At 40.0% G+C, this 14,292-nt stretch overlaps 1 protein-coding gene across 1 annotated transcript in view; it reads left to right on the forward strand.

Moving 5' to 3' along the window:
* The window catches only part of SIRT1 (sirtuin 1), a 43,757-nt gene extending 29,678 nt beyond the window's left edge, over window positions 1–14,079 (forward strand). The window contains exons 7-8 of the mRNA XM_017502075.2: window positions 1,221–1,781; window positions 12,001–14,079. Coding sequence (XP_017357564.1) covers window positions 1,221–1,781; window positions 12,001–12,308 — 869 coding nt within the window. The 3' untranslated portion in view covers window positions 12,309–14,079. The remainder of the gene's footprint in view (window positions 1–1,220; window positions 1,782–12,000) is intronic.
* Window positions 14,080–14,292: the final 213 nt, after the last annotated feature.

Consider the following 14,292-nt stretch of genomic DNA (forward strand, 5'->3'; position numbering starts at 1 on the left):
GGGTTTCACCATGTTGGCCTCGATCTCCTGACCTCATGACCCGCCCTGCCTCAGCCTCCCAAAGTGCTGGGATTACAGGTGTGAGCCACCGCGCCCGGCCTTGAGTTGCTTTTTTAAAAGTTAATTCAAAGGCACTCTGCTTAAAAGCTTTTTATTTTTTAGAGATCGGTGTCCAGCTCAGGCTAGAGTGCAGTGGTACAGTTACAGCTCACTGCAGCCTTGAACTCCTGGGTGCAAGGAATCCTCCCACTTTAGATTCCTGAATAGTTAGGACTGCAGGTGCACACCACGCTTGGCTAGTTTTTAAAATTTTTTGTGGAAACGGGACTCACTTTGTTGCCCAGGCTGGCCACAAACTCCTGGCCTCAAGAGATCCTTCGTCTTCAGCCTCTCAAAGCATTAGGATTACAGACATGAGCTACCACACCCCGTCCTTAAAATCTTTTGTTTCAAAATCTTTCATTTCAGAAGCTTTCTGTAGGATAGTATGGTGTGTTGCAAAGATAATGTTTTAAAAAATGAAACAGTTTTATAATAGTATAGAATAGATTTGTATGTCTTTTTCACTTTATTATTTATTTATTTGAGATGGAGTTTCACTCTTCTTGCCCAGACTGGAGTGCAATGGCATGATCTTGGCTCACTGCAACCTCCGCCTCCTGGGTTCAAATGATTCTCCTGCCTCAGCATCCTAAATAGTTGGGATTATAGACATGCACCACCATGCCCGGCTAATTTTGTATTTTTAGTAGAGACGTGGTTTCACCATGTTGGTCAGGCTGGTCTTGAACTCCTGACCTCAGATGATCTGCTGCCTTGGCCTCCCAAAGTGCTGGGATTACAGGCGTGAGCCAGCACGCCTAGCTTGCCTTCTTTATATCAGGAACTACCAAGAACTCTTCTGTGCACTTCTTACTAACTTATTTAATCCTCAACGACAGTCTTGTGGAAAGTACTATTAATATCCTCATTCTACAGACAAGGAAATTGAGATTCAGAATAGGAAAGTCTGGGAAGATAGCTTGGGTAACTAGGTGACAGGAGCAGAACCTGAATGTTTTATAAAAGACACTTAACTGCTCATCTGCTTGCTTGATGAAATGTAATGGCTTGGTTAAGTATTAGTGTAAGGGTCTTTTTTGGGAATTAGGAGCTCAAGGCCTTGTATCTGCTTACTTCCTCCTCCCTTTTTCTAACTCTTATTTTTCACCCTGTTTTAGGTTCCATACCCCATGAAGTGCCTCAGATATTAATTAATAGAGAACCTTTGCCTCATCTGCATTTTGATGTAGAGCTTCTTGGAGACTGTGATGTCATAATTAATGAATTGTGTCATAGGTTAGGTGGTGAATATGCCAAACTTTGCTGTAATCCTGTAAAGCTTTCAGAAATTACTGAAAAACCTCCACGAACACAAAAAGAGTTGGCTTATTTGTCAGAGTTGCCACCCACACCTCTTCATATTTCAGAAGACTCAAGTTCACCAGAAAGAACTTCACCACCAGATTCTTCAGTGATGGTCACACTTTTAGACCAAGCAACTAAGAGTAATGTTGATGATTTAGACGTGTCTGAATCAAAAGGTTGTATGGAAGAAAAACCACAAGAAGTACAGACTTCTAGGAATGTTGAAAGTATTTCTGAACAGAGGGAAAATCCGGATTTGAAGAATGTTGGTTCTAGTACTGGGGAGAAGAATGAAAGAACTTCAGTGGCTGGAACAGTGAGAAAATGCTGGCCTAGTAGAGTGGCAAAGGAGCAGATTAGTAAGCGGCTTGATGGTAAGAAGGCAATCAAACCATTTTGAAAGTATACTTGTCATAACAATATTTGCAAAAAAATTAGCTATTTCAGCAGGTTAATTGATAGAGTAGCTTTATGTAGTTGATTTTGTTTAGAGAAACTGTACAGTTCATAATCAGAAAGGTAAATCTGGTATCTTACATAATATGGAGAAGGAAGTGTTTAATAGTGCTCTGTATGTTGTGTTTCTCTAGGGCATGGAAAGATAAGAATGGGTTGGTATTGAGTGCTGTGCAATTGTCTGGTGAGAGCTTTAGCTGGCAGAAATGATAACAGATTTGAGTGCTTAGTGTGGATCAGCTGCTTTACATACGTTATGTGATTTTAATCTTCTGAGGTAGGATTTAATCTTCTGAGGTAGGAACTATTACTTTCTTCTGCAGGTGGGAAAACTGAGGACCATAGAGGTTAAATAACTTGTGCACGGTAACTACTAAGAAGTGGAAGAACCAGATTAAAATCCACTCTACTTACGCGTAGAGCCTGCTCTCTTAACTACTGTGCAGTGTTATCTCAGATCTAGAACACATCTTTGTTTTCTCTGAGGACTTAAACCATCTTTGATTCTTCTCCACTGAATATAGGAATAGTTTCTACCCTGTTTTGAACATGCATAGTCTTTATCAATCAGTGTTAATCGACATAGGTGAAATCACTTTCTACGGAAGCTGATGTTTAAGTCCAAGCCGTCTGTGGTGGAAATTTCTGACTTACGTTTTGTTTTTTTTTTCTTTAACATTTGTAAACTTAACATTTCTTGACACTTACTGTTAAAACCATACACACACTATAACTTAGATGTCTAACAGTTTTATTTAATTTAGAAGAACTTATTCAATTTACCATACTTGGTGGAAACTGACAAATTTTAGACAACTATATTAGGTATTCCAGTTTTTTGCTGTAAATAAGTTTAGTTCAGTTGAACCTTTGGCCTTTTCTATATTAGGCACTGTGGTAAGTTCTGGAGACAGTGATTAATGTGTATAATTATAAATGTGGGTGATAAATATTCATTAATACTTTGATGTAGGTGCTGCTGAAGAACAAAGTACTTTATTACTATTTTGAAAATAACATCGCCCAAACGGTAGAAGTAGGGATTTAAAAGGACGATACAAAAAGCATAGAGGGATATGCTTGTGTTTGCAAATCGTGGCAGAAGGGGAAAAATTGCTACCGACTTAGGTAATACACAGTCTCTACCATATACAAAGTCTACCTATGCACTGAAGACTTGCATCAGGAACTCCTTTTTTTTTTTTTTTTTTTTTTATATTTTTATAAAAGAAACCCTATGACATGAAGACTTGCACCAGAAACCCCTTTTTTTTTTTTTTTTTTTTAACTTTTTAAAAACAGCTTTATTGAGATGTAATTTATATACCATACAGTTTACCCACTGAAGGTGTATAATTCAATGACTTTTAGTATATTCACAGAGTGGTACGTCATAATCAATTGTAGAATATTTTCATTACCCCCAAGAGAAATTTCATTCCTCTTAGCTGCCACCTGCAATTCCTCTCTTCTTTCCCACAGCCTCCCCTGCCTTAGGTAATCACTGATCCACTTCCTATTGCTATAGATTTGCCTATTCTGGACTTTTTATATAAATAGAATCATATTTTCATTTTCTTCATAAATTCCTGTAACCTGAAAGGTAACACTTCACGTGTTTTTTGTTTTTTTTTAATTGCATTTTAGATTTTGGGGTACATGTGAAGAAATGCAAGATTGTTGCATAGGTACACACATGGCAGTGTGATTTGCTGCCTTCCTCCCTATCACCTATATCTGGCATTTCTCCCCATGCTGTCTCTCCCCAACTCCCCACCCTCCACTGTCACTCCCCTATTTCTCCGCGACAGACCCCAGTGTGTGATGCTGCCCTTCCTGTGTCCATGTGTTTTCATTGTTCAGCACCCACCTATGAGTGAGAACATGCGGTGTTTGATTTTCTGTTCTTGTGTCAGTTTGCTGAGAATGATGGTTTCCAGGTTCATCCATGTCCCTACAAAGGACACGAACTCAACATTTTTTTATGGCTGCATAGTGTTCCATGGTGTATATGTGCAACATTTTCCCTGTCCAGTCTATCATTGATGGGCATTTGGATTGGTTCCAGGTCTTTGCTATTGTAAACAGTGCTGCAGTGAACATTTCTTGTACATGTGTCCTTATAGTAAAACGATTTATAATCCTTTGGATATATACCCAGTAATGGGATTGCTGGGTCAAATGGAATTTCTATGTCTAGGTCCTTGAGGAATCGCCACACTGTCTTCCACAGTGGTTGAACTAATTTGCACTCCCACCAACAGTGTAAAAGTGTTCCTGTTTTTCCACATCCTCTCCAGCATCTATCTGTTGTCTCCAGATTTTTTAATGATCGCCATTCTAACTGGCGGGAGATGGTATCTCAATGTAGTTTTGATTTGCATTTCTCTAATGACCAGTCATGATGATGACCATTTTTTCATATGTTTGTTGGCCCTCATGTATGTCTTCTTTTGTAAAGTGTCTCTTCATATCCTTCGTCCGCTTTTATTTTTTTGAGACAGAGTTTCACTCATGTTACCCAGGCTGGAGTGCAATGGCGCGATTTCGGCTCACCGCAGCCTCCGCCTCCTGGGTTCAGGCAATTCTCCTGCCTCAGCCTCCGGAGTAGCTGGGATTACAGGCACGCACCACCATGCCCAGCTAATTTTTTGTATTTTTAGTAGAGACAGGGTTTCACCATGTTGACCAGGGTGGTCTCGATCTCTTGACCTCGTGATCCACCCGCCTCGGCCTCCCAAAGTGCTGGGATTACAGGCTTGAGCCACCGCGCCCGGCCCATCCTTCGTCCACTATTAAACGGGCTTGTCTTTTTCTTGTAAATCAGTTTTAGTTCTTTGTCGACTCTGGATATCAGCCCTTTGTCAGATGGGTGCACAGCAAAAGGTTTTTCCCAATTCTGTTGGTTGCCAATTCGCTCTAATGACTGTTTCTTTTGCTGTACAGAAGCTGTGGAGTTTGATTAGGTTCCACTTGTCTATTTTGGCTTTTGTTGCCAATGCTTTTGGTGTTTTGGTCATGAAGTCCTTGCCTACACCTATGTCCTGAATGGTTTTGCCTAGATTTTCTTCTAGGGTTTTTATGGTGTTAGGTCTTATGTTTAAGCCTTTAATCCATGTGGAGTTAATTTTAGTGTAAGGTATCAGGAAGGGGTCCAGTTTCTGCTTTCTGCACATGGGTAGCCAGTTTTCCCAACACCATTTATTAAACAGGGACTCCTTTCCCCATTGCTTGTTTTTGTCAGGTTTGTGTTGCCTTTGAGGCCTCTGTTGTGTTCCATTGGTCTATAGCTGTTTTGGTACCAGTACCATGCTGTTTCGATTAGCCTTGTAGTATAGTTTGAAGTCCAGTAGTATGATGCTTCCTGCCTTGTTCTTTTTGCTTAGAATTGACTTGGCTTTGCGGGCTCTCTTTTGGTTCCACATGAAGTTTAAGGTGGTTTTTTCCAGTTCTGTGAAGAAGGTCATTGGTAGCTTGATGGGGATAGCGTTGAATTTGTAAATTACTTTGGGCAGTATGGCCATTTTCATGATACCGATTCTTCCTAACCATGAACATGGAATGTTTCTCCATCTGTTTGTGTCCTCTCTTACTTTGTTGAACAGTGGTTTGTAGTTCTTGAAGAGAACTACATTCTCCTTTATATTCCTTGTTAGTTGTATTCCTAGGTATTTTATTCTTTGTAGCAATTGTGAATGGCAGTTTGTTCTTGATTTGGTGCTATTTAAGTCTGTTATTAGTGTATAGGAATGCGTGTGATTTTTGCACATTGATTTTGTATCCTGAGACTTTGCTGAAGTTGCTTATCAGTTTCAGGAGATTTCGGGCTGAGACAATGGGGTCTTCTAGATATACGATCATGTCATCTGCAAATAGAGATAATTTGACTTCCTCCTTTCCTATTTGAATACCCTTTATTTCTTTTTCTTGCCTGATTGCTCTGGCTAGAACTTCCAATTGAATAGGAGTGGTGAGAGAGGGCATCCTTGTCTAGTGCCAGATTTCAAAGGGAATGCTTCCAGGTTTTGCCCATTCAGTATGATATTGGCTGTTGGTTTGTCATACATAGCTTTTATCATTTTGAGATACGTTCCGTCAATACCTAGTTTATTGAGGGTTTTTTGCATACAGGGCGGTTGAATTTTGTCAAAGGCTTTCTCTGCATCGAGATAATCATGTGGCTTTTGTCTTTGGTTCTGTGGTTAATTACGTTTATAGACTTGGGTATGTTGAACCAGCCTTGCATCCCCGGGATGAAGCCTACTTGATCATGGTGGATAAGCTTTTTGATGTGCTGTTGCAATTGGTTTGCCAGTATTTTATTGAAGATTTTTGCATCTGTGTTCATCATGGATATTGGCCTGAAGTTTTCTTTTCTCGTTGAGTCTCTGCCGGTTTTTGGAATCAGGATGATGTTGGTCTCATAAAATGATTTGGGAAGAATTCCCTCTTTTTGTATTGTTTGGAATAGTTTCAGAAGGAATGGTACCAGCTCCTCTTTGTATGTCTGGTAGAATTCTGCTGTGAACCCATCTGGACCTGGGCTTTTTTTGGGTGGTAGGCTCTTAATTGGTGAGAGCCTACAATGAAATGAAGGCAGAAACAAAGATGTTCTTCGAAATCAGTGAGAACAAAGACACAACATACCAGAATCTCTAGGACACATTTAAAGTGTCCTAGAGACACTTTAAATGTCTTAATTGGTGCCTCAACTTCAGACCTTGTTATTGGTCTAATCAGGGTTTTGACTTCTCCCTGGTTTAGGAGGATGCAAGTATCCAGGAATTTATCCATTTCTTCCAGGTTTACTAGTTTATGTACATAGAGTTGTTTGTAATAATCTCTGATGATGGTTTGTATTTCTGTGGAATCTGGTGATATCCCCTTTATTGCTTTTTTATTGCATCTATTTGATTCTCTTTTATTAATCTGGCTAGTGGTCTATTTTGTTGATCTTTTCAAAAAACCAGCTCCTGGATTTATTTATTTTTTTTTTGAAGGGTTTTTTGTGTCTCTGTCTCCTTCAGCTCTGCTTTGATCTTAGTTATTTCTTGTCTTTCTGCTAGGTTTTGAGTTTTTTTCATCTTGCTCCTCTGGCTCTTTCAATTTTGACAATAGGGTGTCATTTTAGATCTTGCTTCTCATGTGGGCATTTATTGCTATGTATTTTCCCCCTCAAGACTGCTTTAAATGTGTCCTAGAGATTCTGGTATGTTGTGTCTTTGTTCTCATTGATTTTGAAGAACATCTTTATTTCTGCCTTCATTTCATTGTTTATCCAGTCAACATTCAAGAGCCAGTTGTTCAGTTTCCATGAAGCTGTGCGGTTCTGAATTAGTTTCTGAATTCTGAGTTCTAACTTGATTGCACTGTGGTCTGAGAGACTGTTTGTTATGATTTCCGTTCTTTTGCATTTGCTGAGGAGTGATTTACTTCCAATTATGTGGTCAGTTTTAGAGTAGGTGTGATGTGGTGCTGAGAAGAATGTATGTTCTGTGGATTTGGGGTGGAGAGTTCTGTAAATGTCTATTAGGTTTGCTTGGTCCAGGTCTCAGTTCAAGTCCTGGATATCCTTGTTAATTTTCTGTCTCGTTGATCTGTCTAATATTGACAGTGGGGTGTTAAAGTCTCCCACTATTATTGTATGGGAGTCTAAGTCTCTTTGTAAGTCATTAAGAACTTGCCATATGTATCTGGGTGCTCCTATATTGGGTACGTATATATTTAGGATCGTTAGCTCTTCTTGTTGCATTGATCCTTTTACCATTATGTAATGTCCTTTGTCAGTTTTAGCTCACCTTTATGAGGTGACTCTTTGGATATACAGGGGTCAGGGAGCTGCTTGAGGAGACAGTCTGTCCTTTATAGGAGCTCAAGTGCTGACCTGTGAGCTCCATTGTTCATTCAGAGCTGCTGGGCAGGTACGTTTAAATCTGTGGCAGCAGAACTCATAAACCCCCACCCTTTTTTTTTTTTTCTCAGGTGCTGTACTGGGGAGTTAGGGCTTTATGAGTTTCTGTTGTGCTGCTGCCTTTTTTCAGGGCTGCCCTGCCCAGTGAGGAGGCAACCTAGTCACTGTCTGCCTGCAGAGGCTTTGCTGAGCTGGTGTGGGCTCCACTCAGCTACCGTGTGAACTTCCCTGCAGTCCTGTTTATACGGGTATAGTTAGAACTGCCTGGGCAATGGCGGCCCACCTCTATAATGGCGGACTCTCTCTGTAATGACGGGCTGCCTCAGCAATGGCAAACTCCCTCCGTAGTGGTGGACTGCCTCGGTAATGGTGGATGCCTCTCCCCCACAGAGCTGGACCTTCCGGGGTCAGCTGTGCTTGCTGTGAAACTCTCAATCCAGAGTGTTTCCTATTGTTGTTTTTCTGTGGGGGTGGGACCAGCTGAGCCTGATCACCTGGCTCCCTGCCTCAGAGCCCCCTTTTTTTTTTTTAGTTGAACGATCAACTCTGTCTCCCAGGTGTTCCAGTCGCCTGTTGAAAAGGCACTGGGATCTGTGATTTCCCGTGCGGCGACCCACTGTGCCGGCCGTGCTGTGATTCGTGGCGCTTTTTTGCCTGGGAATCTCCTGGCCTGGCTCCCTGTTTCAGTCCCCTTTTAAATCAGTTGAATGGGTGACTGACTGCCACGAGCTCCAATCGCCAGCCAAAACGGCACCCGGACCGTGTATTTTGTATGGAGAACCGCCAGGGCGCCAGCAAAGCAGCTGTGCTAGCCAAACCAGCTGCGATGTCGACCCGTAGGGCTCCTCTGCTTGGGAATCTCCTGGTCTGTGGGCAATAAAAATCCATCTGGAAATGCGTTGTCCACTCACCGTCCGTGCTTTCACTGGGAACTGCAATCCTGAGCTGCTCCTAATTGGCCATCTTGGATCCCTCCCAGGAACTTTTCTTGAATGTCATTCTGACAGATGTGTCAAATACACAAATCTCTTTGCCCAGGAAACAAGAGTTAACCTGGAGCAATTTTACTTTTTTTTGAAATGTAGCCTCGCTTTTTTGCTCAGGCTGGAGTGCAGTGGCGCGATCTAGGCTCACTGCAAACTCCCCGTCCCTGGTTCAAGCAATTCTCTTGCCTCAGCCTTCTGAGTAGTTGGGATTATAGGCACGCACCACCACAGCTGACTAATTTTTGTATTTTTAGTAGAGATGGGGTTTCACCGTCTTGGCCAGGCTGGTCTTGAACTGACCTTGTGATCCACCTGCCTGGCCTCCCAGAGTGCTGGGATTACAGGCGTAAGCCACCGTGCTCAGCTTATGTTTTATTTTTAACAGTCTCTGTTGTCCAAAGCTCACCAAAGCCTTGATCTCCTCCTCCTGGGATCAGGCATCCTCCTGCCTCAGCCTCCTCCCAAGTAGTTGGGATTATAGGCTGTCCCACCATGCCTGGCTAATCATAAATTTTTTTGTAGAGTTGGGGGTCTTGCTTTGTTACCCAGGCTAGTCTCAAACTTGTGGCCTGAAGTGGTCCTCCTGCCTCAGCCTTCAAAGCACTGGGATTACAGGTGTGGGCCACTGCATTGGCCTCTTTTACATTATACTGGTTTTTATACCAAATTAGGAGTCCTTAAAGGTACAGGAGTTTTAGAATTAGACCTGTGTTGTCTCAGTTTTATCTCAGGGAGTTATGTCATAGGTTCTTAAATATCTCAGAATTTTAAGAATTTAAATGGGATGTGTGTGAAAAGTATAAAATTGTAGCTGTTAAAACCAAATGACCACTATAGGTTTCTCCGTTTATTTAGCCACAGTTGTCACCTGTTTCTGCTTCTATCTGTCAGGTCAAGGCTAAAAAGGAGGAAGTAAGAGCACAGATAAGATAAACTTTTAACCTATCTGGAGAGTTGCCAAGTAGAGGGCAAAAATACAGGTATTGAGCACTGGGACTGTGAAATACATTATTCAGTTTTTTAGGGAGCCCAGGTCAGAAGGAAATGATTTTTAGAAGCATGAGCCAAAACTACAAAAAGAAAAGAGGACAACCATTTGCTGGGACCCCTTTAAAAAAAGATTGATTGGAGCTGGGCAACGTGGCATGCACATATTGTCCCAGTTGCTAGGGAGGCAGAGGTGTGAGGATTGCTTGAACCCAGGAGTTTGAGTCCAGCTTGGGCAACAGAATGAGAACCTGTCTCTAAAAGAAGGAAACAAACCAGGTGCAGTCGCTCATGCTTGTAATCCTAGCACTTTGCGAAGTGAGGCTGAGGATTGCCTGAGCTCAGGAGTTGGAGACAAGCCTGAGCAACATGGTGATACTCCTTGTTTACAAAAAATACAAAAATTAGGCAGGTGGGGTGGTATGCACCTGTAGTCCCAGCTGTTTGGGAGGCTGAAGTGGGAGGATTAGCTGAGCCTGGGGAGGCCGTGGCTACAGTGAGCCGAGATTACACCACTGCACTCCAGCCTAGGCCATAGGATGAGACCCTATCTCAAAAAAACAAAACTTAAAAAAAAAGAGTAGGTGTGATTCAAAGGAGATGGCCCAGTTAGAAGTACCAGGTGAAGTTATCTGCCAGTGAAATACAAGTACTTGACTCCTTGCTCTAACTATGTAATTAATACTGGTGCCTTATTTTTGTTACAGGGTCTTGCTCTGTTGTCCAGGCCGGAGTGCAGTGACATGAACTTGGCTTATTGCAGTCTTGACCTCCTGGGTTCAAACAGTCCTCTTGCCTTAGCCTCCCGAGTAGCTGTATCTGAGATCACAGGCCCATGTCCCCATGCTCAGCTATTTTTTTTTTTTTTTTTTTTAAGTTTTTCTAGAGACAGCGTTTTACCACATTGCCCAGGCTGATCTCAAACTCCTGGGCTCAAGCAATCTGCCTGCCTTGGCCTCCCAAAGTGCTGGGATTACAGGTGTGAGCCACTGTGCCTTGCCTGCAGTGTCGTAGGAAACTGATGAGTACTATGTATCTCTTGTAATAGAGGGAAATAAGTAGTTTCTGTTATTTATGATGGACTGTGAAATTTTAGGGGTTCAGGTCAGAATTGTCACACTGGTTGTAGTTGTGATGATAACTGGGTTATGATGCAGTATAAAAAAGTTTGAGAGCCACTTTGGAGAGAACTTGAGGTATGCTTAGTATGTAGAGTGACATGCCACCTACCAGTGTGGTAACCAGGCTTTTGTGAATGAGTCTGGGATATGGTACAATAAATACTACACTTATTATGTGTGAAAAGATAAGTTAGGAGCATTTTCTTGTGAATTCAAGGGTAGAAAACTTGTCCATCGTTAGTTTTTAGGGATCCTGCTCTTTCACTTAAAAAACCCCAAATGGCCAAGCTGGGATTCATTTGGTGTGCTGTAGAAAGAACTTTATTGGTGTTCATGGATTCCAATTACATCTTAGAGGAGTTTTCAAAAGCATCTTTAGACTGTACGTGTATATACACACACATTGATTCAGTAGGTGGGTCATGGGGCCATGAATCTAAATTTAGATTAACAGGTGATAACTGTAGATTCACAGTGTCTGCAGACTTATACTGTGAATTTGTGGACATTATTGACTACATTTTAGGTTTATAATCAGAAAAAAGTTAAATGAGTTAATCAAGATGCTTTAAAAACCCTGTGTACTTTAGAGAAGTTACATTTAATGAACACCAATAGGGTATCTAATGTAGGCTAGGGCATATATACTTCATTTCCTCAAATATTTTGAAAAGAATTGGTGAACTAACATTTATTGAATGTGGTTCTCTACATTTTTCACACTTAACCTCCCTCATAGGGTTGTGAAATGTATCTCATTTTCTGGATGAGAAAATTGAGGCACAGAGGTACACTTACAAATTTACAAAAGATATAATAAATGGTGGAACTAAGATTTGAACCCAGGATGAAGTCTACTGCTTGTTTTTATTTAATTAATTTTTAAGAGACAGGGCCTCACTATGTTGCCTAGGCTGACCCTTGAACAACTGGGCTCAAGCAGTCCACCCACCTCAGCCTCCTGAGTAGCTGGGACTGCAGGCACACCATGGTCTCACAGTTGTTTTTAAACACTAATAGTAGTCTTTCACAAGGACACTTATAAAAGGCAGAGCTGGAACCCACAATTCATTTGCCTGCTCAGACTAAGTCTTAGAAAACTGAAAGTAACATTTTTATTACTGTATTTCAGGTAATCAATATCTGTTTTTGCCACCAAATCGTTATATTTTCCATGGCGCTGAGGTATATTCAGACTCTGAAGATGACGTCTTATCCTCTAGTTCTTGTGGCAGTAACAGTGATAGTGGGACATGCCAGAGTCCAAGTTTAGAAGAACCCATGGAGGATGAAAGTGAAATTGAAGAATTCTACAATGGCTTAGAAGATGAGCCTGACGTTCCAGAGAGAGCTGGAGAAGCTGGATTTGGGACTGATGGAGATGATCAAGAGGCAATTAATGAAGTAACAGACATGAACTATCCATCAAACAAATCATAGTGTAATAATTGTGCAGGTACAGGAATTGTTCCACTGGCATTAGGAACTTTAGCATGTCAAAATGAATGTTTACTTGTGAACTCAATAGAGCAAGGAAACCAGAAGGTGTAATATTTATAGATTGATAAAATAGATTGTTTTTCATGGATAATTTTTAACTTCATTATTTCTGTACTTGTACAAACTCAACACTAACTTTTTTTTAAAGAAAGGTACTAAGTATCTTTAATCAGCTATTGGTCAAGATTAACTTTCTTTTAAAGGTTCATTTGTATGATAAATTCATATGTATATATAATTTTTTTTTGTTTTTGCCTAGTGAGTTTCAACATTTTTAAAGTTTTCAAAAAGCCATCAGAATGTTAAATTAATGTAAAGGGAACAGCTTATCTAGACCAAAGAATGGTATGTTCACTTTTCTTTGTAACATTGAATGGTTTGAAGTACTCAAAATCTGTTATGCTAAACTTTGGATTCTTTAACACAATTATTTATTTTTAAACACTGGCATTTTCCAAAACTTGTGGCAGCTAACTTTTTAAAATCTCAAGTGACATGCAATGTGAGTAGAAGGAAGTCAACAAAATGTAGGCGAGCACTCGGTTGTCTTTACTTTTAAAAGTAATACTTGGTGCTAAGAATTTCAAGGATTATTGTATTTATTGTTCAAATGAAGATGGCTTTTGTACTTCTTGTGGTCATGTAGTAATGTCTATATTGGATCATAGAACTAACCTGAAAAACAAATAAATGCTTTGGAAATGTTTCAGTTGCTTTAGAAACAATAGTGCCTGCCTGGATCCCCTTAGTTTTGAAATATTTGCCATTGTTGTTTAAATACCTATCACTGTGGTAGAGCTTGCATTGATCTTTTCCACAAGTATTAAACTGCCAAAATGTGAATATGCAAAGCCTTTCTGAATCTATAATAATGGTACTTCTAGTGGGGAGAGTGTAATATTTTGGACTGCTGTTTTCCATTAATGAGGAGAGCAACAGGCCCCTGATAACAATTCCAAAGTAGTAAGATGTTAATTATAACTCAGCCAGAAAGTACATGTCTCCCGTTGGGAGGATTTGGTGTTCAATACCAAACTGCTAGCCTAGTATTATGGAGATGAACATGATGTAATAGCAGAGTAGTTAATGAATGAAACTAGTTCTTATAATTTATCTTTATTTAAAAGCTTAGCTTGCCTTAAAACTAGAGATCAACTTTCTCAGCTGCAAAAGCTTCTAGTAAGTTCATACTTTATGAAATTGCACAGTAACCATTTATTTTTCAGACCATTTTTGAACATTATTCCTAAATTAATAAAGTATTCCTATGTTGCTTTAGTATTTATTACAATAAAAAGGCTTTGAAATATAGCTGTTCTTTATGCATAAAATACCCGGCTAAGACCATTACTGCCAGAGGAAAAAAAATCGTATTGAATGGCCATTTCCCTACCTAAAAGATGTCTCAATCTGAATTTATTTGGCTACACTAAAGAATGCAGTATATTTAGTTTTCCATTTGCATGGTGTGTTTGTGCTATAGATGATATTTTAAATTGAAAAGTTTGTTTTAAATTATTTTTACAGTGAAGACTGTTTTCAGCTCTTTTTATATTGTACATAGTCTTTTATGTAATCTACTGGCATATGTTTTGTAGACTGTTTAATGACTGGATATCTTCCTTCAACTTTTGAAATACAAAACCAGTGTTTTTTACTTGTACACTGTTTTAAAGTCTATTAAAATTGTCATTTGAATTTTTTCTGTTAACTTATATTGTTTAAGGTATATGATTTTTAAATCTTTTAGAATTTGTACAGCTTCAAATGCTACAGTATTAGATGCTTTATTTCTCATACAATGTTTTATCATTCAGTTTACTACATTAGTCTCACCAGACCAGTACTTGGAAACACTGATGGTGCTGAACCTAGATGATGCATCACCATCAAGCATTTCAAAACCATTTCAGCCAGTATAGGC

This window comes from Cebus imitator, unplaced genomic scaffold, assembly GCF_001604975.1.
Source record: "Cebus imitator isolate Cc_AM_T3 unplaced genomic scaffold, Cebus_imitator-1.0 Scaffold290, whole genome shotgun sequence".
Taxonomy (NCBI): domain Eukaryota; kingdom Metazoa; phylum Chordata; class Mammalia; order Primates; family Cebidae; genus Cebus; species Cebus imitator.